Source organism: Corythoichthys intestinalis, chromosome 22, assembly GCF_030265065.1.
Source record: "Corythoichthys intestinalis isolate RoL2023-P3 chromosome 22, ASM3026506v1, whole genome shotgun sequence".
Taxonomy (NCBI): domain Eukaryota; kingdom Metazoa; phylum Chordata; class Actinopteri; order Syngnathiformes; family Syngnathidae; genus Corythoichthys; species Corythoichthys intestinalis.
The window spans coordinates 24,293,831-24,317,933 of record NC_080416.1 but is presented as its reverse complement, the minus strand read 5'-3'; the positions used below and the strand labels follow the sequence as shown (position 1 = coordinate 24,317,933).

Genomic DNA, 24,103 nt, shown 5'->3' with positions numbered 1-24,103 from the left:
AAAAAAAAAAACGCCTTTATTGCGAAATCAAAAAACCGGAAACAGTTTATTATATTACGACGAGGACCTAACATCCATGCACTTAAAGAGTGAAAAAGCAGTTTAAATCACGGAAGCTTTAGAGTCGGGTGAGAATTCGCCTCCCTTCACGTTCGCACTTATTTCCGGAGTTTCAAACACAATGAAGTAATTTAATTGGCCGTGGCACGTGATATGAGCAGTAAATGGCTAGAAGGATGCTCAGTGATGAACCTCATCAACGGACGCCAATTTGGTATGTGAAGACAAGGGAATGCGTGTAAATATAAATCCGCCATGGAAAATAACGTATGTATTTCTGTATAGCTGGTTATTCATAGTGCCTTGCGTGTGCGTGACTATAAAATCCAAACGTGATGACGTCACTGGTCCGTTTGACAAAGTCGTGCTGAGAGTGGCAGTGCAAGTCCTGTCATGAAGAAAGGCGACCCCAAGCAAAGCGACCCCAGGAGACCCTCTGCTCCCGTGCCCGCCTTGGTGGGTCACAAAACCCGACCACAACCTCAAGCCAAGACCCAGAACCAGCACCACTTGGAGGTCCACCGTGGCGAGCCCCCGAGAAGACCAAAGAAAAGATGGGAGGTATTCCCAGGGAAAAATCGCTTCTTCTGCGATGGACGCCTAATAACGGCCCCCCAGAGTGGTATGCTACCCCTTACCCTGGGGCTCATCTTGGTAACCGGCGGATTATTCTTCATATTCGAGTGAGTTTATGTATATTTGATTTAATGCTGCAATGATTAATCGATTAACTCGAGTAATATGATTAGAAAAAAGCTTCGAATTAAATTTTGCTGCTTCGAAGATTCATTTAATTAAAGTGTTGTTGTAATGGTTTGTTTTTAAAGTGTTTGCATTTAGTGTTATTGATTTGGGTGGATACACTGCCCTCTACTGGCAACAGTGAATATGACGTAACTCATTTAACAAGAAAAAAGCTTTGAATCAAAATTTGATGCTTCGAGGATTTGTTTAAGTAGAGCGGCGTTGTAATGGTTCGCCTAGAAAGAGTTTGCCTTTAGTTTGTCATTTGGCTGGATAAACTGCCCTCTAGTGGCAACAGTGAATATGACATAACTCATCTAACATGACTGGATCCAGCTGCTCCCTGTTAAGACCAACATAATATAAGTTTTTGTTTGAGTGAATGTTATTTTATGCATTCATAATTTAGTTTATAGGTATATTTAGCTGTTTTTGTGGGAATGTGTGTTTTTTAACGATTTTTAAAAGTACTGTAAAAAGAAAGTTAGCATTTTATACCATTTGAGCTCGCGGACATTTGCTTTGCAAGTCAACCAATTGTTTCTTTGTTGTACTTATGTCCTCTTTTATTTATTTTAGGGCTGTCAAAATTATCACGTTAATGGGCGCTAATTAATTTTTTAAAATAATCATGTTAAAATATTTGACGCATTTAACGCACATGCCCCGCTCAAACAGATTAAAATGACAGCAAAGTGTCATTTCCACTCCTTACTTGTGTTTTTTGGTGTTGTGCCGCCCTCTGCTGGCGCATGGGTGCGACTGATTTTATGGGTTTCCGCACCATAATTATTATTGACATCAACAATGGCAAGCTACTAGTTTATTCTTTGATTGAAAATTTTACAAACTTTATTAAAACGAAAACAGTAAGAGGGGTTTTAATATAAAATTTCTATAACTTTTACTAACATTTATCTTTTAAGAACTACAAGTCTTTCTATCCGTGGATCGTTTTAACAGAATGTTAATAATGTTAATGCCATCTTGTTGATTTACTGTTATAATAAACAAATACAGTACTTATGTACAGTATGTTGAATGTATATACCTGTTTTGTGTCTATCTTTCCATTCCAACAATAATTTACAGAAAAATAGGGCATATTTTATAGATGGTTTGAATTGCGATTAATTACGATGAATTAATTTTTAAGCTGTGATTAACTCGATTAAAAATTTTAATCGTTTGACAACCCTAATTTATTTATTCATTTTTATACCATTTGAGGCTAAGCTGAGGTATTTTAACCCCTTCAGACCTGAGCATGCTGCAGAAGGAAATGAGGCGATTGTGTCGCTTAACCAATAAATACACTGAATTAGTTGCTATTGCCTCTTCTGGGAGATTAGATCAAACTTTACCCATCGAAATATAATCATGACGTTTGGAACGACCTCTTTGCTAATTTTGGCTCTTTGAAAATGGCTGACCAAACACAACTTCATAAAGGATCATCTAAAATGCTCATTTCTCATCAAAAACACATTAACATTAACATTGAAAATAACTAATAGAAGCATGAAATATCCCCAACCCCCCAAAAATTGCACTTTGTTCTGGTGTTGAGTATACTAAAAATCAGCGCAGGTTTTGTTTTTGCCCAGCAGAAGAAAATGCGGGTTTGAACGAGTTAATATATTTTTAAATGAAAGTGCAATTCTGCATAGTTTGAAGAAATACTCAGGAATTTTACTTTGTTTTCGCCTTTGGAAGTACAAACATTACATTACGCTTTACATCTCCTGAAATCTGTTCTGCAATGCATTAAATGTTCCTAATTCGATTACTCGATTATTCGAACTAGTTGATAGATTAATCGATTACTAAAATAATCGATATCTGCAGCCCTAATTTGATTATTCACATAATCTGTGCTTTATAAGTAGTTAACTGGTTTGTTTCTTTTATGTTCAAGCTGTCCTTTTCTGGTTGAAAACCTGACGAGCTGCATACCCGTCATCGGAGGAATCCTTTTTACGTTCGTGATCGTCACGCTGCTTCAGACCACCTTTTCGGACCCCGGCATTCTGCCTCGAGCGACGCCAGATGAGGCGATTGACATTGAGAAGCAGATCGGTAAAATGATACTCACAAATTCACCTACAGGGTGACCAATAAAAACAGGAACTTTTTAACAATCCAATAAAAGCAAGAGTGATAGAAGAAAAAATAATTTATAGTAATTGAAACAGAGTTAAATTATACCATTTGCGAAACAATGATTGAATTTTAATCTTTTAAAAATGACGTTCTTTAAATGGCCTCCTCCTGTACAAATGCATTCTTGTTTGCCAATACGCAAAAAATCCTGTTTTTTTTCAACAGTGGTGAACTTCAGATTTCAAGAATGCATTCATGCTGAAGGACTCCATTTAAAGGACTTAATTTTTAAACGAAAATTCCGTCATCTTTTCTTAAAATAAATTTTTAATTTTTTTTTCCATCACTCTTGTTTTTATTGCCATTAGCAGCCCAGGCATATGTATAAGGTAGCATTCACAGATTGTGTGCAGTGGTGGTTGATAAATGATTAACATTTCTATTAAAAACACACAATGACTTTTTAAAATTCATACACCAACTGACACCAAAACTTGTTTCTTTTAAATAATGCAGCCTCAATGACTATAAATGTAGCTATCGAGCCATTCTTATTTCAGACAATGCTGGTAACGCCACCTACCGCCCCCCGCCACGCACCAAGGAGGTCCTCATTAACCAGCAGGTGGTCAAACTCAAGTACTGCTTTACCTGCAAGATGTTCCGGCCGCCGCGCACCTCCCACTGCAGCCTTTGCGACAACTGTGTGGGTAAGATGGAAACATTTATTTCCCAATGAGTCAATGTGATACTTCTACAGATACTATAAAACGATGTTATTACGAACATAAGTGGGTAGTAACGCGTTACATTTGCTCTGTTCCATTTAGTTGAATATGTTATGTCCTCTGGTCTTATGTTGACTACTTTTTGGGTTTAATTTCTTTCTAAGATTGTACATTGTTCATCCGTCCACAGGATGTCGCTATTCTAACTCAGAATCTTAAGTTTTTCTTTGGTATTGCTGTTTGCGCTCGGCTTCCCCTAGTGGCGACTTGCTGTAAGCAGCAGGCAGAAAGAACTTTTTATTTCAGTTGGAAAAGAGGCCTTGAGGTGTTAAGACGTTACACACCTCCTCTGCACCATACATCGTTGGGAACCCTTGACAAAACAAAATCTGTAAGTTTGTACGTTTTAACAGTGGGTTAGATGTAATTTTGGTGTGTCTATTCTGTTATTTTGTTGTTATTTATGTGGCGCGAACCCACACGTTTTTGTGCTAAGCTAAAGTAGCCACTTCATTTCATTTGCTCATAATGGAGCCAGTTTTCTGTTATTTACATAAACATGTTATTGTATAGAACCTTTTATTTTGTGTATAACATTTGTGTTTTATGTATGTTTCAGTTTTACCACACACACGCACACACGTTGACACAAAGAAATAAATGAGAGGAAGGAGTTCGGGCCTCCAAGTTTCTTTGTCGGTTTAGCTCGCTGCCAAAGTCGAGTAGCCATACGCTCGGCTGAGGGCAGAAGAGTAAAAAGATTTTCAACACATCAAGCACCCAAGATGTCTCAGCAAGAAGTTTCACCACCTATCAGCCAAGTGGTCACCAGGTCGGAGGCCAGTCATTCTCATTCTTCACGCCGGTCCAGAACGAGTCAAGCTGCTGCACAAGCACGAGCAGACGCCGAAGCTGCCTACGCCAGAGCACGGTACGCCAAACGCCAAATCGACATGGAGGTCGAGAAGGCACGCATCGAGGCAACACTACACGCTCTGAAGACGGAAGGTGAAGCAGAAGCAGCGCTCGCCGCAGCTAAAGTTTGGGAGGCGACTTTCGAAGAAGAGGAGCGCGCCAAAGTCGACCTCAGCGAGCAAGGGGTATTTTCCAAGACACCCCCCTCCATCAGGCGTGCACAAGAGTATGTGCATGCTCACTTTGACGACCAGCGTGTGCAAGCAGATGGCACACAAACGCCAAACACTGAGCACCTGGTTAGGCACAATGACTCTCAACAACCAGAAAATAGCCCAAAATCAGCTGGTGCTTTTCCACATGTGCGTCACATCGACATCGCTGACGAAGAGCATCTCCAATCTCATCGTGCGAGAACGGACATCTCACACCAGCCTACACCTTCAGCAACCCCACAAAGTGAACTGTCCAATTTAGCAGCCTATCTAGCACGGCGTGATCTGCTGACATCGGGGTTCAAGGTTTTCGACAACCGGCCAGAGTCCTACCTGTCCTGGAAGTCCATGTTCTGCAACGCGACGGAAGGCCTCAATCTCAAGCCCAGCGAAGAGCTCGACCTTCTCACCAAGTGGCTCGGCGGGGAGTCTCTTCAACACGCTCAGAGGATCAGGGCGGTCCACGTGAGTAATCCACAGGCAGGTCTCCAACGTCTGTGGCAGCGGCTAGACAAGACTTATGGCTCTCCAGAGGTAATTGAATCCTCACTCTTCCAACGGTTGCAGACTTTTCCAAGAATCTCCAACAAAGACACTCACTTACTGCAGGAGCTTGCTGATCTTCTGTTAGAGCTATCGTATGCCAAAAGTGAAAGTTATTTGCCGGGTCTTAGCTTTCTCGACACACCAAGGGGCATAAACCCGATAGTTGAAAAACTCCCATATGGACTCCAGGAGTCATGGGTTACACAAGGTACCAAATACAAAAGGGAAAACGGTGCAGTCTATCCACCTTTTTCGTATTTTGTGCGGTTCGTAAATGACTACGCTGAAATGAGAACAGACCCTAGCTTTATGTTACAGTGTTCAAACGTAATAAATCCAAGGGTTGATAAGACATCAGTAAGACGAGACAAATACAGAGTTCCATTGGCGGTGAATAAAATAGAGATCAGTCCGGCTAAATTGACAGCACTCGATCCAGACAAACAATGTCCTATCCACCAAAAACCACATTCACTCGTCAAATGCAGGGGGTTTAGAATGAAAACACTAGACGAAAGAAAGAACATTCTCAAAGAGCACGCCATTTGTTTTAAATGTTGTGCGTCCACAAATCACAGGGCTCGAGACTGTAAAGCTATTATCCAATGCTCAGAATGTGATAGCGATGCTCATGTGTCTGCCATGCATGTCGGTCCACCTCCATGGACACCTCAAGACTTTAATCCCCCAACCCAGAGTCACGGCGGGGAGTCTGAGGGCCCAAATCCTGTGAACACAGCCAGTTGCACAGAAGTATGTGGGCAAGGCGTAAAAGGAAAATCATGCTCAAAGATCTGTTTAGTTAATGTATATCGCCGAACTTCTCCAGAAAAGAAAAAGAGGGTATATGCCATGTTGGATGATCAGAGCAATTCATCCTTAGCCAGATCTGCGTTTTTTGACATGTTTAATGTGCAAGGTACCATATTCCCATACACCATGAGAACATGTGCAGGTTTATCAGAGACACAAGGTCGTAAAGCTGATGGCTTTGTTGTAGAAGATGTAGATGGTAAGGTCTCCATGATGCTGCCTACAATAACAGAATGTGATCAGATTCCAGATAATAGAGACGAAATTCCCAGCCCTGAGGTAGCAGCAGCTCACCCTCATTTGCGATCAATCGCTTCACAGATTCCTCCTCTCGACCCATCGGCAGACATTCTTCTGCTCCTGGGAAGGGACATCATTCAGGCTCATAAAGTTCGTGGTCAGGTAAATGGGCCAAACAATGCACCTCATGCCCAGCGTCTCGATTTAGGATGGGTTGTCATAGGTGATGTCTGTCTCTCTGGAGCTCATAAACCCACATTGAACTCATTTAAGACGAACGTTCTAAACAGTGGACGTCCCACGTTCCTCAGTCCTTGCGAAAACACAATCGTTATCAAAGAGAAATACACCAAAAACGATCCACTAAACACACAAGCGGAACTAGGACAACATATTTTCCAACAAACAACAAATGACGACAAAGTTGCACTTTCGGCAGAAGATGCGTTGTTCCTAGACATTATGCACAACAACTTTGCTAAAGATGAGGCGAATAACTGGGTAGCTCCACTTCCATTCCGCTCACCTAGGCGGCGCCTACCTGACAATCGGGAGCAGGCCTACAATCGTTTAATGTCGCTCCGCAAAACGCTGAGAAGAAAACCTGAAATGAGAGCGCATTACGCTGAGTTTATGGAGAAAATATTCAGCAAGGGCCATGCCGAACCAGCGCCCGCACTGGCGCCAGATCAAGAGTGCTGGTATCTCCCTAGTTTTGGCGTTTACCACCCGCAAAAGCCAGAAAAAATTAGGGTAGTCTTTGATTCGAGTGCTCAACTTGACAATGTTTCTCTCAATGACGTGCTCCTCAAGGGACCAGATCTTAACAACACTCTCGTAGGAGTTCTGATGCGGTTTAGGTCCGACCCATACGCCGTCATGGCAGATGTGGAGCATATGTTTCACAACTTTGTAGTCCGAGAAGACCACCGTAACTACCTTCGTTTCTTGTGGTTCCAAAATCATGACCTTGATGGAAAAGTGCAAGAATTTAGGATGACTGTCCATGTGTTTGGTAATTGTCCTTCCCCATCAGTCGCCATCTTTGGACTGAAAAGAACAGCCATAGAAGGAGAAATGGAATTTGGCAGTGACGCAAAAGAATTCATTGAACGGCACTTCTATGTAGATGATGGGCTAAAATCATTCTCTTCCATAGAGCAGGCCATTGATGTTCTTAGTAGGGCACAGAAGATGCTGGCTCAGTGTAACATACGCCTGCACAAAATCTCATCCAATTGTCCTCTCATAACAGGAGCCTTTCCAACCGAAGATCGTGCTGTAGGCATGCAAGGTCTTGACATTGGGCAGACTACCCCACCAATGCAGCGCAGTTTGGGCTTAGGATGGGAGCTGTTGACTGACCAATTCAAGTTCCAAGTAAGAGTAAATGAAAGGCCGTTCACAAAAAGGGGAGTTCTGTCAGTTATCAACAGTGTGTTCGACCCACTTGGTTTTGCTATTCCAGTAATCGTAGGGGGTAGAACCATACTCAGAGACATTTCCACAAATGTTTCAGAGTGGGACACTGAACTGCCAAAAGACAAATTAGAACAGTGGCAAAAGTGGAAAAGTTCCCTCGGACACCTACAACATCTTGAAATTCCCAGAATGTACACTTCAATACCGCTGTCTGCAGCCCAAAGAATAGAGATTGACGTTTTTTGTGATGCTTCCACAAAAGCCGTAGGTGCGGTAGCCTACCTCAAACTCACAAATGAGGACGGACACAGCGAAGTGGGATTCCTCCTCGGCAAAGCACGTTTAGCTCCTAAACCAGACATCACCATACCCCGACTTGAACTCTGTGCAGCAGTCCTGGCCGTGGAAGTAGCAGAGTTGGTTCTAGAGGAGCTGGATGTCACAGTCGATCAGGTGAATCTTTACACAGACTCAAAGGTAGTGCTTGGGTACATCTCAAACACCAAGAGACGCTTTCACGTTTATGTGCACAACAGAGTCGAACGCATCAGGCGCTTTGCACAAACTCACCAGTGGCATTACGTGCCCACACACTTAAATCCGGCAGACCATGCCACACGAGCGTTGCCCGCTGAGCAGCTCTCCAGCTCCACCTGGCTCAGAGGCCCAGCTTTCCTCTCCAGGTTGGACCAAAGTCAAGTTCGAAGTCAAACCTTCGATCTCATAGACCCAGAGACTGACTGTGAGTTGCGTCCTGAGGTAACAACTTGCACTACCACCCTATCAAAAGGCCAGTTTAATAGTGCCAGATTTGAAAGGTTTTCAAGTTGGAAGGTGCTGCAAAAGGCTATTGCCAAACTCCAACATATAGCTCAATCATTCAAGAACAACTCTGAGGTTTCCTGTCGTGGCTGGCACAACTGCAACAAACATTTAACTGAAAAGTCACTGCAACTAGCCAAGACCACGATCATTCGCACCGTTCAAAGAGAGGTCTTCGCAGAAGATATTGGATGCATTGAAAAAGGCACAGCTCTAAAAAACTCAAGTCCACTCAGCAAACTGAATCCATTTGTTGACACGCAAGGGCTCCTTAAAGTTGGAGGCCGACTAAAGAAAGCACAGTTGTCTGCAGAAGAAACCAATCCCATACTCGTCCCTGGAAAGCATCATCTTGCTCAGCTCATAATAAGACACTTTCACGAAAAATTATGTCACCAGGGAAGGCATTTCACGGAGGGAGCAGTCAGAGCAGGGGGCTTTTGGATTGTGGGAGGAAAAAGAGCAGTAAGCAGTGTGATTTTCAAGTGCATCACATGCCGCAAATTAAGGGGCAGGCAACCTGAACAGATAATGGCTGAACTTCCTGAGGACAGGCTGTCCACGGACCCTCCTTTCACAAATGTAGGCCTTGATGTGTTCGGTCCCTGGTCCGTTACAGTGAGAAAAACGCGTGGTGCTAATGCAGATGCTAAAAGATGGGCAGTCATATTCACCTGCATGAGTACACGTGCAATTCATATTGAAGTGATTGAGTCAATGGACACATCGTCATTCATTAATGCACTGCGTCGTTTCTTTGCCATCCGAGGTGGTGCCAAACTCTTGAGATCTGATTGTGGGACAAATTTTGTGAGTGCCTGCAAAGAGCTCCAAATAGACAAACTAGGCTGTCACAATGACAAAATAGGCACATTCTTGAAAGACAGTGCGTGCAAATGGCAGTTTAATCCTCCACATGCATCCCATATGGCTGGTTCCTGGGAACGCATGATCGGCGTCACCCGAAAAATCCTCAATGCAATGCTCCTTGAACATCCATATGGGAAGCTCACACATGAAGTACTCGTGACATTGTTAGCTGAAGTCACCGCAATTGTAAATGCACGCCCGCTAACGGCTGTTTCTACAGATCCCGAAAACCCAGTCATTCTTACTCCTGCGATGCTACTCACGCAAAAGGTTGGCACACCACCGATTCCACCAGGGCAGTTTCAGACCAGTGACCTATTCAAAGCCCAATGGAAGCGCGTGCAGTACTTAGCTAATGTTTTCTGGAGTCGTTGGCAGAAAGAATACATCGCAGGCTTGCAGGTTCGTCGCAAGTGGAAAATAAAAAAGCCGAACCTTCAAATGGGCGACGTTGTTTTAATGAGGGAGTCTCTGGAACATAGGAATAATTGGCCACTCGGACTGATCACAAAATCTTTCCCAAGTGAGGACGGTAATGTCAGAAAAGTTGAGGTTAAGATTTTCCGAAACGGCGAGAATAGGTTTTACATTCGCCCAATTCGTGAAGTTGTGCTTTTGCTGTCTAAGGGTAGCATGTAAAACGAGTTGTTGTTGTGTATCGTTCATTAGTTAAGAGCTGACATCTTGCAGATGTCAGGCGGGGAGTGTTATGTCCTCTGGTCTTATGTTGACTACTTTTTGGGTTTAATTTCTTTCTAAGATTGTACATTGTTCATCCGTCCACAGGATGTCGCTATTCTAACTCAGAATCTTAAGTTTTTCTTTGGTATTGCTGTTTGCGCTCGGCTTCCCCTAGTGGCGACTTGCTGTAAGCAGCAGGCAGAAAGAACTTTTTATTTCAGTTGGAAAAGAGGCCTTGAGGTGTTAAGACGTTACACACCTCCTCTGCACCATACATCGTTGGGAACCCTTGACAAAACAAAATCTGTAAGTTTGTACGTTTTAACAGTGGGTTAGATGTAATTTTGGTGTGTCTATTCTGTTATTTTGTTGTTATTTATGTGGCGCGAACCCACACGTTTTTGTGCTAAGCTAAAGTAGCCACTTCATTTCATTTGCTCATAATGGAGCCAGTTTTCTGTTATTTACATAAACATGTTATTGTATAGAACCTTTTATTTTGTGTATAACATTTGTGTTTTATGTATGTTTCAGTTTTACCACACACACGCACACACGTTGACACAAAGAAATAAATGAGAGGAAGGAGTTCGGGCCTCCAAGTTTCTTTGTCGGTTTAGCTCGCTGCCAAAGTCGAGTAGCCATACGCTCGGCTGAGGGCAGAAGAGAATACGTTTTTGAGAAAAATGTACTTATAAGAGTACTTTTACCACTCCATACTTTTTACTTTTACTTGAGTAGCTTCGTGACGACGAAACGCTACTCTTACTTGACTACTTTGGGCTACACTAGAGTTATTACATTTTTCCTCTTTATTCTACATACTAGATTTGACTTATTTTTGCCATAGATGCCCACAGTGCCTCTACGAGTTCCAGCAATGAGGTAATGCAACAATAGCCCACTGACTCCCATTATACCAATGGGATGTAACAATACTAGGGCAGCTATCAATTATTTAGGTAATCGATTAATCTATCAATTAGTTGGTTCGCATAATCGAGTAACCTGAGTTGGAACGTTTTTAATTCATTGCAGGATAAATTTTAGGAGATGTAAAAAACAAAAAAGAAAAAAAGCTCGCCAAGATAGCACATTCAAAGAGCATTAAATGTGAATACAAAAAAAAATTCCCGAGCATTTTTTCAAACTATGCAGAATTTCATTTTCATACCTGAGAAATACCTGAGCTTAGCCTCAAACTATGAGGTTATGACTAAATAAATGTGGATCGAAGTTTTTTTTTTCTTTACAATGCTCTTAACAGATCATTCAAACAAATATTACCACAAAGACTGCCAAATATACTTCTAAACTAAATTGAAAATGCATAAACAATCATATTATAAAGACTTACAAGTTACCTTGTGCTGGTCTTAACAGGGAGTAGCTGGATCCAGCTATGTTAGATGAGTCATGTCATATTCACTGTTGCCACTAGAGGGCAGTATATCCACCCAAATCAATAAAGCTAAATGCAAACGGTTTCAAAGCAAACCATTACAATGTCATTTTAATTAAACGAATCCTCGAAGCAGCTTACTTGAGTTAATTGATTAATTGTTGCAGCATTAAACAATGCAATCACATGACCAGACGCAGGTTTGCAGTTGGAAGTCATATGATCACACTTGCCTGTTTAATGCTGGTGCCTTTAGTTTAAAGTATCGTAAAAATTCAACTATTTAACATAGTCAACATGACTCGAAAGCATGGATTTGTTCGAACATTTCTCCCAGTTTTTATTTGGCAGCGATTTATTTGACACCGATAAACTCGTTTTCAATTCATAGTAGGTTTTTTCTCCAATAGAGGGCACGCTTGCTTTTTAGATGGGTAATCATATAGATGATGTGCGTAGAAAAAAAAAAGTACCATTGTTTGAAAAAATATCACCCTTTAAGCAGTTACTCACAAAGTTACTCATTACTTGTTTTTTCTTTTCACCAGATACTTTTTTACTTGTATTTCAGTAAGTTTTTTGGACGAGTACTTTTACAAGAGTAACATTTAGAATTGTCCGATGTTATCAGGTAGCCGATGATATCGGATAATATCGACATCGGTTTTTCATTAGCTGTTTTATCGGGCCAATATGCATGTTGCCTTCAAAGTGAATGTAGAAGCCTATACCCTTTGTTCAGGGCTAGTCACAGCTTAGCACAGCAGTTATGCTTATTGACCATGTGATGTCTCTAAACCAGTGCTTCTCAATTATTTTCTGTTATGCCACAAGCCCCCCCCCCCCCAGGAAGAAGTAAACGTTCGGCGCCTCCCTCAACTCTCTGCCGCCACTGTAAATATACTGTAGTATCATTTGTATATAAAATTCTTATTATTATAAGTACACCTCTGCATAACATTGTGTTCTTTTTAATATTAAAGAAAGAAGTAATATAGATCAACTTACAAAAGTGTAAACAAAAACAAAACAAAAAACACATCCATACTGTAAAGATACACTCAAGATACATTTTTTGACTGTTTGATACTGAAAAATAAAATTAATAAATAATAATAAATTCTAATTTATTAGCAACATTATCTTACCAGGACAATAAGCCAAACAAACGACAATGTCATTGGACAGAAGGACAGTTTTTTTTATTTTTGCTGCAGTATCAACTCCTTTCCGATGGTGTGGGGTTATTTTGCACTGAGCAACTTTGTATGCCACCTTAAATGATGCTGACAGTGCTCGACAAAAAATAATTCCTGCTGTCCGCTGCAAACATTTTTAGACAAAGTAAACAGACTTGCCTTTAGGGCTGGGCGATATGGCCTTAAGTACGTATCATGGTAAATTGAGCAGATATACCTCGATAACGATAAATGACGGTAAATTTCCCCAAGCGGACTGTTATATAATTTGAACATCTGAATCAATGCATGAAATACAAATTAGCCGTTTCTCGTTGATTTATTTACCAGCTTTCAATTTAACAATTGTACATGCAGTCTAAACATCAAGTATATAAAAAAAATTCTTGTACACAATAAGAATTCAAGTATGAACACTGAAATCAGCTTGTATGACTTAAACAATGTACAACATTATAAAAATCAATACGACGACTATGCAAGCATGTCATTGTAACACAAATGACTTACAGCTTGAACAGTACACTTCAAACAGACAACTTGTTATTAATGGCTGCTGTGACATAATTACTCAACACAAGTGTTTACTTCAAGGTTACAGTTTTTTTTTTTCCAAAGTATTTTTTTAATACATGCACACATTCACCACCAACACAGACACAACCACATTAAAGCTATATTGCTCTTATGCAAATGAAACATTTAAGATTTTATAATGGCAGTAATGACACAGAATAAAGCAAGCACATACAGAAAAATAGCTGTGGTTTTTAAACAGTCATATTAATTCAATTCAATTCAATTTTATTTGTATAGCCCTGGATCACAACAACGTTGTCTCAAAGGGCTTTGCAGAGGCAATATGATACTCAATCAGAAACAGCAAATGAAGCAACAGAGATGAATAAATAAATTCAAGTCCTGGGTTTCCCCCATCCTTAGACCCTCCATGTCGGCAAGGAAAAACTCCAAAAACTCCAGAGTCTTCGGGAGAAAAATGAGAAACCTTGGGGAGTACCACAGTCAGAAGAGATCCACTCCCAGGACGGATAGACAGGAAGCCCCAGGACCGCTAATGGGAATTAGCAGGCGAAATTTCAGTCCGTAAAGATGCAGTGGAGTAAAGGAACAAGAAGCGGTCCATCTAGCCAGATGAGACGGGGGTAGCAACGAGGACGTCCATCCAGCTTGGGGTCTGGACAGTCAGGAAGCTGCAGCTGAAAAATAGCCCCTCCCCTCGGGGACACCGGGTGACTAGTGATGAAGAGACTAGACAACTAGATATTAACATTGGAAAATAGAAATAAAGTAAGATAAGTGGTAGGTAGAGTGATAAAAAGGAGATAGAACTCAGTGGCTGTACTTCCCCCAGCTTTATAGCTTCTAGTGCAGCTTAGACTAAACTTTGAGTCTACTCTGACTTCAACTAGCCTGACCATAAGCTTTGTTGAATAGGAACGTTTTTAATCTAATCTTAAATGTGCAGACTGTCTCGGCTTCTTTAATATTAGCTGGAAGCTGATTCCATAAAACAGGGGCTTGGTGGCTAAAGGCTCTAGCTCCGACAGTACTTTTAGAAACCCTGGGAACTACCAGTAGACCTGCATTCTGAGAGCGGAGTGTTCTGTTGGGGCGGTATGGAACCAGAGCATCGGTGGGAGACTAAGTTTGGCGGCCAAGTTTCGAGTTAAGAGAGCAGCACCGTCCCTAGTCGGATGAATGCCGTCTCGTTATTATAGGCTTCACTGTTGGATTATACCTTTTGCTGAATGCTTTACCATCATAAAAGCTATCAAAGAAATCACACACACACACACAGATATACAAAATAACGCAACATACTGATCCATTCATCAAATTCAGCCGTTTCGACAAGGTTAGAGCCACTATCAAACTCCCATCACGTTCATTTGTAGTGTTAGCCGCTAGCGTTAGCCTGTGGCTAACGCTCTCTACCAGTAGAAAGCACTGAAAGCACCCTCTCCTGAAATCGTGAGAACCAGGGAGGACAGCGGGTGAAAGCCCATCTTGAGGCCACCAAGAGTCTTCTTAATGTTGGGGGGAAAGTTTGGCGAAGCTCCCTTAAGCCTGACTCCATCACGCTTGTAGCATTAGCCGCTAGCGTTAGCACACTGGGCTTCGGTTTGTTTGATTTCCTGATAACCACGTGATTTTATGCATAAGCACACTGACTGCTTTCTTTAAGGGGAATGAACATAGCCAAACAACACAGAGTCAAAGCAGGATGAAAAGACTGTATTTTCTTTTTTTATTTTATTAAAGCACCGAATTTACCGACATGGTCAAAATTATGTCGGTATTTGTGAAGAATTTCGGTAACGGTAAATTTTCGGTGTACCGCCCGGCACTACTGGCCTTTCCTCGTCTCCCACTGTACTAAATTCATACGCGTCTTCATATTGCTCTTAGCGGTGTGCTCTTGTTTGGTTCAAAAATATTGCACACACGCTGAAAATGAGAGTGGCACTGCCACCAAGGAGTTGATGTGCAATTACACTATATTCTAGTACAGTAAAAAAGTATGTTCCCCAAGGTCACATGCACCACCCCCAGCATTGCTCTGCGCCCACTTGGGGGGGCCCGCCCCAATATTTGAGATGTACGGTACTGCTCTAAACTAAGATGCTTGGGATTTGTTATGTGAGCATTATCATTGGTAAAGCATCCACTGGGGCATCACAATACAATTAGCCATAATATGTTAAATCCACGACCGCATATATCGGTATGTTTGATATCAGTATTGGATTCTTGGAGTTGGACAATATCGGGTGATCATTTAAAAAGTAATTGTCGGACAACTCTAGTAATATTATTCTTAAGTAACGCTACATGTACCAGAGTAAAATTTTTGGCTATTCTGATTACGAATGATCATGTTTCCTTCAGAACGATTTGACCATCACTGTCCCTGGGTGGGCAACTGCGTGGGAAAACGCAACTATCGTGTCTTCTATGCATTCATCGTGTCTCTGTCCTTTCTGACGGCGTTCGTCTTTTGTTGCGTGGTGACACATCTGGCACTGAGTAAGGAAATAACGATTTTGGAATGTTTCAAAATCTTTATAGTTTTTGTTATCTTTCTGTATAAATCATGTATGTCTTCTTTCAGGATCTAATGATGGGAAAAGCCTGGTTTTTGCTCTCCAAGAAAGTCCTGGGAGATATCCTTTACCTTTTGGAAAGAACATTTTTAAGACAGTCATCCCTGATAACATGGGTTTTGTTTCTTTGACTGGACTTCGTACCGCCGTGGAGCTGTTTATTTGTTTCTTCGCAGTCTGGTGCATCGTGGGCCTCTCAGGCTTTCATACGTACCTTGTTGCGACCAACCTTACCACCAATGAAGATGTGAGTAACAATATATTATTGTGGTGCTGTATTAAATCTAGTCATCTCTCTTGGGCTTTTAGAGCCTAAATAGGCACCCCTACCTCTATTATTCTTTTGATTCTTTTGCCGGACAAATACATTGATTCTGTTTATGTTTTTTCCCCCTTGCTTTAAACTAGTGTTACTGATACAGAGCCCTTAAATGACATTATCGGTGTTGAGGTCTACTAAAAAAAAAAAAAAAAAAAAAACGTACCAGTGCTCCGCATTATGTACTTTGCGAGATCTAGTTTCCAACCACCGGTTGCCCTACTCAAGATGGCAGCGAGCAGGGCAAAAAATTGAGCAATTGTCACACTTCCCAAGATGATGATAGATGTAAAAATCATGTGGCATCCAGTCATCCTACTGCGTTGAATTTATTTGGTGGTACGAAAAAGTATGTGAACCTTTTGGAATTTCTCACATTTCGGCTTAAAACCACCATCAAATGTGATCTGATCTTTGTCAAAATCACACAGATGCAAAAAGTGTCTCCTTTAACTAAAACCATCCAAACATTTATAGGTTTTCATATTTTAATGAGGATAGTATGCAAACAATGACAGAAGGGAGAAAATACGTAAGTGAACCATCACATTTAATATTTTGTGCCCTCCACCCCTTTTGGCAGCGATAACGTCAACCAGACGCTTCCTGTAGCTGCAGATCAGTCTGGCACATCGGTCAGGACTAATCTTGGCCCATTCTTCTCTACAAAACTGCTAGTTCAGTCAGATTCCTGGTATGTCTGGCATGAATCACCGTCTTTAGGTCATTCCACAGCATCCCAAAGGGGTTCAAGTCTGGACTTTGACATGGCCACTCCAGAACGTGTATTTTGTTCTTCTGAAACCATTCTGAAGTTGATTTACTTCTGTTTTTGGATCATTGTCTTGTTGCAGCATCCATCCTCTTTTTAAATTCAACTGTCTGACAGACGGCCTCGGGTTTCCCTGCAAAACATTCTGATAAACTTTTAAATTCATTCTTTCATTAATGATTGCAAGTTGTCCAAGCCCTGAGGCAACAAAACTGCCCCAAACCATGATGCTCCCTCCAACATGCTTCACGGTTGAGATGAGGTGTTGATGTTGTGAGGAGTTCCATTTTTCCTCCACACATGATGTTGCGTGTTACTCCCAAACAATTCAACTTTGGTTTCATCAGTCCACAAAATATTTTACCAAATCTTCTGTTGAGTGTCCAAGTAACCTTTTGCGAATATTAAACGAGCATTTTTTTTTTTTTTTAACAGCAGTGGCTTCCTCCGTAGAGTCCTCCCATGAACACCATTCTTGGCCATAGTTTTACATATAGTTGATGTGTGCACAGGACTATATTGGACTATGCCAGCTATTTCTGTAAGTCTTTAGCAGACACTCTAGGGTTATTTTTTACCTTTCTGAGTATTCTGCGCTGTACTCTGAGCATCATCTTTGGTGCACAGCCACTCCTTGTGAGAGAAGCAACAGTGTCAAACTCTCTCCATTTGTAGACAGCTTCTCTGACTGTCAAGTGATGAACATACAGACTTTTAGAGATGGTTTTGTATCATTTCCCAGCTTCATACAAATCAACAATCCTTGATCGCAGGTCTTCAGACAGCTCTTGACTGAGCCATGATGCACATCAGACAATGCTTCTCATCAAGACAATTCTTACCAGTTGTGTGTTTTATAGTGGGCAGGGCAGCTTTAAACTACTCATCAGTGATTGAGCACACACCTGACTTAAATTGTTGGGTAAAAATAGGTTTTTATACCACCCTGCCCATCGCCTGTTCCTCCTGCTGAATTCACAAGTACACTGAAATTGCTGTTATGGTTATGCTGTCCTTAATACGCACTTGACACTGTTGGGTGCGGGGGGGGGGGGGGGGGGGGGCATGAGTGGTTGTGTAAATGTATCAATATCTATTATTATTTATGGTGGGATTGTGGGGGCACTGGGGACACTTTACCTTTATATTGCTCTGCACTAAGTACTTTAATGGAAACTAACCCATAGTATTGTTGGAACTCCAATCTGAATTTCGTTGTGATCTTGACAATGACAAATAAACTCTGAATCTGAATCTTTCAATTGCTCTTAAAATCTCCTGAGGCAGACAGTTCACTTATTTTCCCCCTTCTGTCATTGTTTGCATGCGATCCTCATTAAAATATGAAAACCTATAAATGTTTGGGTGGTTTTAGTTGAAGCAGACCTTGTTTTTACATCTGTGTGATTTTGACAAAGATCAGTCACATTTGATGATTTTATGCAGAAATGTGAGAAATTCCAAAAGGTTCAGATAGTTTTTCATAGCACTATAAGTTAATCATTAGTAGACGTGCAACCCATTTCACCATAACGTAACGTAACGTAACGTAACGTTGAACATAACGTTGAACATTATAACATTGAACATTATGTTTAACATAACATTATGTTTAACATAATAAAGTTAAGCGATGAAGTCCAGAACATTTACCTGGGGTAGTCATCTTCAATAAGCTGTAGAGTGGTTTTTGGTTATTTTTGGGAATTTAAAAAAAAAAAGCTTTCAGTTCTTTGCATGGCTTTAAAAGCCCTTTAAAGTGACATAATTACATTTGATGAAAACAGATATTTGGTCTGAAATACTTGATTAAATAGCAGATGCTTTGATATCGATAAAACAACCTTTTCAAAATCAGTCAAGAAATAAGCTATTATTACTTAATTTTAATGTCAATGCGTTGACTTAAATGGGACTGTCGCCCCTACCAACATGGCCGACCTTAGACCATTTTGGCTAACCTTAGGTTAGTTCATAAAAACTAAAAGATACTTTCAATTTGCAGATTAAAGGTACTTGGTCAGGGAAGAGCGGCGCAGACGTCACCAACCCATTCAGTCACAGAAACATCTTCGACAACTGTGTATCAATCCTGTGTGAGCCCATGCCACCCAGGTAACAAATATATATTATTTTACATGAACAAGTTGCTAAAGTGTCTTCTTTTTCCCTCTCCATTATAGTTTGATCAACAGTCGAGGCCTCACGCAGGCGGATTCTGCCATGGCCATCGAACTGCCCGTCACGGCTGCCAAAAGTGGCATGAATGCGGTATGCGGGTTTACCTTTTGGGAAGCTAATTTGCAACATTTTAAAGCAGGGAAAGCTGACACGCTTTCTTTCCACAGCCCCAACCGAGAGCTAAAAATCTGACGAAGCCGTCCACCCCGGCGGGGGACGTCCACCCAAACCGTGGAACCCGCAGCAGTACCAGCTTACTACCCCCCGATACCTCTCGTGTACGCCCTGCAGAGACATAGACCTAAAACTAGAATGCATTCACACTTGCCTCAGATGTCCACGTCACTCCGCGGCCAAACAGAGGAGCCTTGAAGGTGCCGGCTCCGTTCTTCCTTTCAACCCAAAGACACTTTTTAAAATATATTTTGATCAACTTTTTCAGGGAATGTTTAAAAGAAATGGTGTCGCCTCCATTTGTTTTTGATACAGACGAGAGGCCATGTGTGCTGCATGATACAAAGTAGAGGTACACTTTTAACAGATTTACTTGCAAATTTATTTTCAAGTTTTACAAGTCATGTATAGCTTTTCATTGGCGAGACAATGTAAAACATCACTAAGCGTCTTGTTTTGTACTCAAATTGAGTTTGCATCCATAATTATAGTGTAGTTGTGCAATCAAGTCATATTTACACTCATCTAAGACCGCCTTTTTTGACTTTTTGGCCAATTTGCACTATGCCACCTAGCAAAGCCACAAATGTTGGTGCTCAATAAGCAAGTCATGTTTATCCACATTGTAACCTGCAAGGCAATACTCATAAACGTTACCCACCTGGAATGCCTTTTTAAGGAGAAGCATGTCTGTATTTGTATGAAAATGCCAAGCATATTAAATTAAATAAAAGTAAAGGTGATGTTGGATTTTTTCCCCTGAATACTGCTGCTACATTTTTACGGAGGACTAAATGGGACAGAATGAAATATATAAATACGAGAGTTGTCCGGATTTTAGCCGATTATATCGGTTATCCGATAAAGATTTTAAAATGATATCGGATAACGTCGACATAGGATTTTCATTACCTGTCTTGAACCGCTAAGTCATGTTCACTTATTGCCTGCCTGTGTTTCCGGTGTTTTGACGCCCTCTGCTGGCGCTAGGTGTAATTAGTTATGAATGATTCCAGCACTTTCTGCTGATGTCATCATATGTAGACGTGAGCTAATTGCTAATACAGAGAGCTAAATAGAGGAGCTCACATCTGCAGCCAGTGCACCATATAGCCGTTTTTGCCATCTGACCACATTCATTTGCTCCGTTACATTTACTTGAGTAACTTTTGGGGAAAAAGTACTGCTAAGAGTAGTTTTACTAACCTATACTTTTTACTTGAGTAGATTTGTGAAGAAGAAATGGTACTCTTACTCCACTACTTTTGGCTACCCTCGTCGTTACATTTTTCCTTTTTCATTTTACGTATTGGATTAAAAGGTTTTTTTTGTCAAAGACGCCAACAGTCGCTCTGACAGTTTTAACCAATGAGATGTCGCAACAGTAATCACATGACCCCATTATACCAATCAGATTCAAGCTTGCCATTCTATGATCATGTCGGCTTGTTCAATCACGTGGCGTCTTTAATGTAAAAAAATTGGTATTTGACATAGAGCGCCGTCATCAGCATGACTCAATAGCCCTGATTTTAATCTCCTAGTTTTTTATTTGGCACCGATTGACCACGGAAAACCGGAGATAGGATCCTTTTAGTTTCATAATAGGAAATATGTTAATAATGCTTCATTTCTGTAGATTTTTTTTCTCTCACTGGAATTCAATATTGCTCTTTCTTTTCTTTTTTTTTCTTTGGTTTACTGTATTATTTATTCCATTATTTTATTTTATTTTATGTTATTACATATTTTTAAACTGGAGTGGCACGTCAAATTTTGTTGTTGACAACGTTGTTGCTGATAATGACACGTTCTATTCTATTCTGTTCTATTATATTATGTAGTATGTTATAGAACAGTATGATAATAATAATAAACCCTAAACCACTGAGAAAAAATAGCATTGTTTAAAAAAACAAAAAAAACAAACATCTTAAACAGTTACTCACAATGTTACTCCTGACTTGAGTATTCTTTTCACCAAATACTTTTTTACTTGTATTTGAGCACATTTTTTGGATGACTAATTTTACTTTTACTTGAGTAATATTATTTTGAAGTAATGCTACTCATACTTGAGTCAAATTTGAGGCTACTTGACCCACCTCTGCTTATAACTTATTACTTTGTTTTGTATTAATGACTCATGAGTGTTGTGTAGTATATTGGAGATGTGTATATTTTGTTTTGTTGCATTTGTGGTACAAAGTGGTTAGATTATTTCATTGCTTGCAAGCTATACTACCAGTTGCTATTCAAATTGACATGTGGTGTATACTTTGCATTATTCATGACCTTATTTCATACAATATTGACACGTCGTTTTGTTTTTAGTTTTACAAAAAAAAAATATCAGTGCTCTTCTCAAGAGAAAGATGACCACACTCAAGCCAATCCAACTTTACTCCAGCGTTTGACTTCTCTTTAGAGCCTGATTTGTTCGCTATTTGTCCAGTTTTGTACCCCATCACTCACATTGAGGACATAATAAGCTCATCATAGCACTGAAACCGCATTAGTTAAAGTAACTAATGACTTGTTACTTGCCGCTGACGTTGGATTAGTCTCGATCCTGGTTCTGTTGGACCTGAGCGCAGCCTTTGACACAATCGACCATAATATCTTATTGCAGAGATTAGAATGTGACATAGGCATTAGAGGAGCAGCCCTCTGCTGGTTTAAATCATATTTATCTAATAGGTACCAGTTTGTCAATGTAAACCAACAATCATCATCGTACTCTAGAGTTAGTTATGGTGTGCCGCAAGGATCTGTCCTCGGGCCCATCTTGTTTACGCTGTATATGCTTCCTCTAGGTAATATCATCAGAAAACATAGCATTAACTTTCATTGTTACGCTGACGACACACAACTGTATTTATCAATTAAACCTGATCAGGTCAGGCAAGTAGAAAAACTAAGCGCCTGCGTCCGAGATATAAATACCTGGATGAGCACTAACTATCTTCTACTTAACCCTGAAAAGACAGAAGTCCTTATAATAGGCCCGAAAAGTGTTAGAGACTCTTTAGCTGCCCAGATAGTCACTCTGGACAATGTAAGTGTAGCCTCCAGCACCACAGTTAAAAACCTAGGAGTTTTATTTGACCCTGACTTATCGTTTAAAGCACACATTAAACAAACCTGTAGAACGGCTTTCTTTCACCTGCGCAACATCGCCAAAATTAGAAATATTTTATCTAAAAGCGATGCAGAAAAATTAATTCACGCGTTCGTTACATCGAGATTGGATTACTGTAACTCCCTACTTGCAGCTTGTCCTAAAAGCTCTCTAAAAGGTCGTCAGCTAGTTCAAAACGCAGCAGCAAGACTTTTAACAGGAATCAATAGAAGAGAGCACATCACCCCTGTGCTCCAGGCACTTCACTGGCTTCCAGTCGAGTTTAGAATTAAATTTAAAATACTCCTTCTTACATTTAAGACCATTAATGGGTTGGGGCCATCTTATCTCACCGATGCTCTGGTTCCATACCGCCCCAACAGAACACTCCGATCTCAGAATGCAGGTCTACTGGTAGTTCCCAGGGTTTATAAAAGTACTGTCGGAGCTCGAGCCTTTAGCCACCAAGCCCCTGTTTTATGGAATCAGCTTCCAGCTAGTATTAAAGAAGCCGAGACAGTCTGCACATTTAAGATTAGATTAAAAACGTTCCTATTCGACAAAGCTTATGGTTAGGCTAGTTGAAGTCGGAGTAGACTCACAGTTTAGTCTAAGCTGCACTAGAAGCTATAATGCTGGGGGCAGTACAGCCGCTGAGTTCTATCTCCTTTTCTTACTCTACCTACCACTTGTCTTACTTTATTTCTATTTTCCAATGTTAATATCTAGTTGTCTAGTCTCTTCATCACTAGTCACCCGGTGTCCCCTTTCCCCCCTCCCCTCTGGGGAGGGGCTATTTTTCAGCTGCAGCCTCCTGACTGTCCGGACCCCTGCCTGGATAGACGTCCTCGCTGCTACCCCCGTCTCATCTGACTAGAGGGACTTCTTCTTGCTCCTTTACTCCACTGTATTTTTAAGGACTATAATTTCGCTTGCTAATTCCCATTAGCCGTTCTGGGGTTCCTGTCTATCCGTCCTGGGAGTGGATCTCTCCTGACTGTGGTACTCCCCAAGGTTTCTCATTTTTCTCCCAATTGACTCTGGAGTTTTTGGAGTTTTTCCTTGCCGGCATGGAGGGTCTTAAGGATAGGGGATACCCAGGACTTGAACTGCATCTATTCATCTTTGTTGCTTCATTTCTAATTGTGTATCATATTGCCTCTGTAAAGCCCTTTGAGACTTCTGTTGTGATTGAGGGCTATACAAATAAAATTGAATTGAATTGAATTGAATAAGTGCCTTATTGGCACTTTGCACATGCACTTGATTTAAAAAAAAAACTGATGTTTGCACTATTTTGATTTCAACAATAAATATAGTGGTACAATATAGGCACTTTGTCCATAACTGCAGTTAAAGTGGTTGTCTAATTTTTACAGTATGTTTATTTGAAAAATGTTATCTTATTAAAGCATCCAGTGAGGCATCACAATACAATTTGTCCTAATATGTTAAGTCGATGACCACATATATTGGTTTGATATCTGTATCTGATTTTTGGAGGTGGACAATATCAGGTTATCGGTCAAAAAGTCATTAACCCCCCCTCCTTTTTTTTTTTTTTCTTTTTTGCTGCTCTTGACACAGAGAAAGGAAATCTGAGCGTCCGATTGGTCTGAACAGTTTTAATGTATCACATTGGAGTATGACA

General features: G+C 40.7%; 1 protein-coding gene across 4 annotated transcripts; it reads left to right on the top strand.

Annotated features, from left to right (window-relative positions):
• The first annotated feature begins 70 nt into the window (after positions 1-70).
• Positions 71-23,753, top strand: LOC130910340 (palmitoyltransferase ZDHHC18-B-like). 4 transcript variants are annotated; one of them, XR_009061855.1, is made up of 10 exons: positions 71-274; positions 346-743; positions 2,723-2,883; positions 3,468-3,617; positions 15,671-15,808; positions 15,894-16,132; positions 18,982-19,091; positions 19,160-19,247; positions 19,325-19,531; positions 19,600-23,753. XR_009061855.1 is itself a non-coding variant. In XM_057827546.1 (9 exons), exons 2-9 carry the CDS (start codon positions 454-456, stop codon positions 19,454-19,456), a joined length of 1,308 nt encoding a protein of 435 aa, XP_057683529.1. In that variant the 5' UTR covers positions 71-274; positions 346-453; the 3' UTR covers positions 19,457-23,751. The 4 variants fall into 4 exon arrangements, 1 of the variants encoding a protein (XP_057683529.1); XM_057827546.1 differs by having other exon boundaries at positions 19,325-23,751; XR_009061853.1 differs by lacking the exons at positions 71-274; positions 346-743; positions 2,723-2,883; ... (4 more) ...; positions 19,325-19,531; positions 19,600-23,753 and adding an exon at positions 6,492-10,465 and having other exon boundaries at positions 15,671-15,809.
• Positions 23,754-24,103: the final 350 nt, after the last annotated feature.

Coding starts and splice junctions, on each gene's coding strand:
- LOC130910340 (XM_057827546.1), top strand. CDS start 454: ATGAAGAAAGGCGACCCCAAGCAAAGCGACCCCAGGAGACCCTCTGCT. Junction 15,809..15,893: donor GGTGACACATCTGGCACTGA/GTAAGGAAATAA, acceptor GTCTTCTTTCAG/GATCTAATGATGGGAAAAGC. Junction 16,133..18,981: donor ACCTTACCACCAATGAAGAT/GTGAGTAACAAT, acceptor TTCAATTTGCAG/ATTAAAGGTACTTGGTCAGG.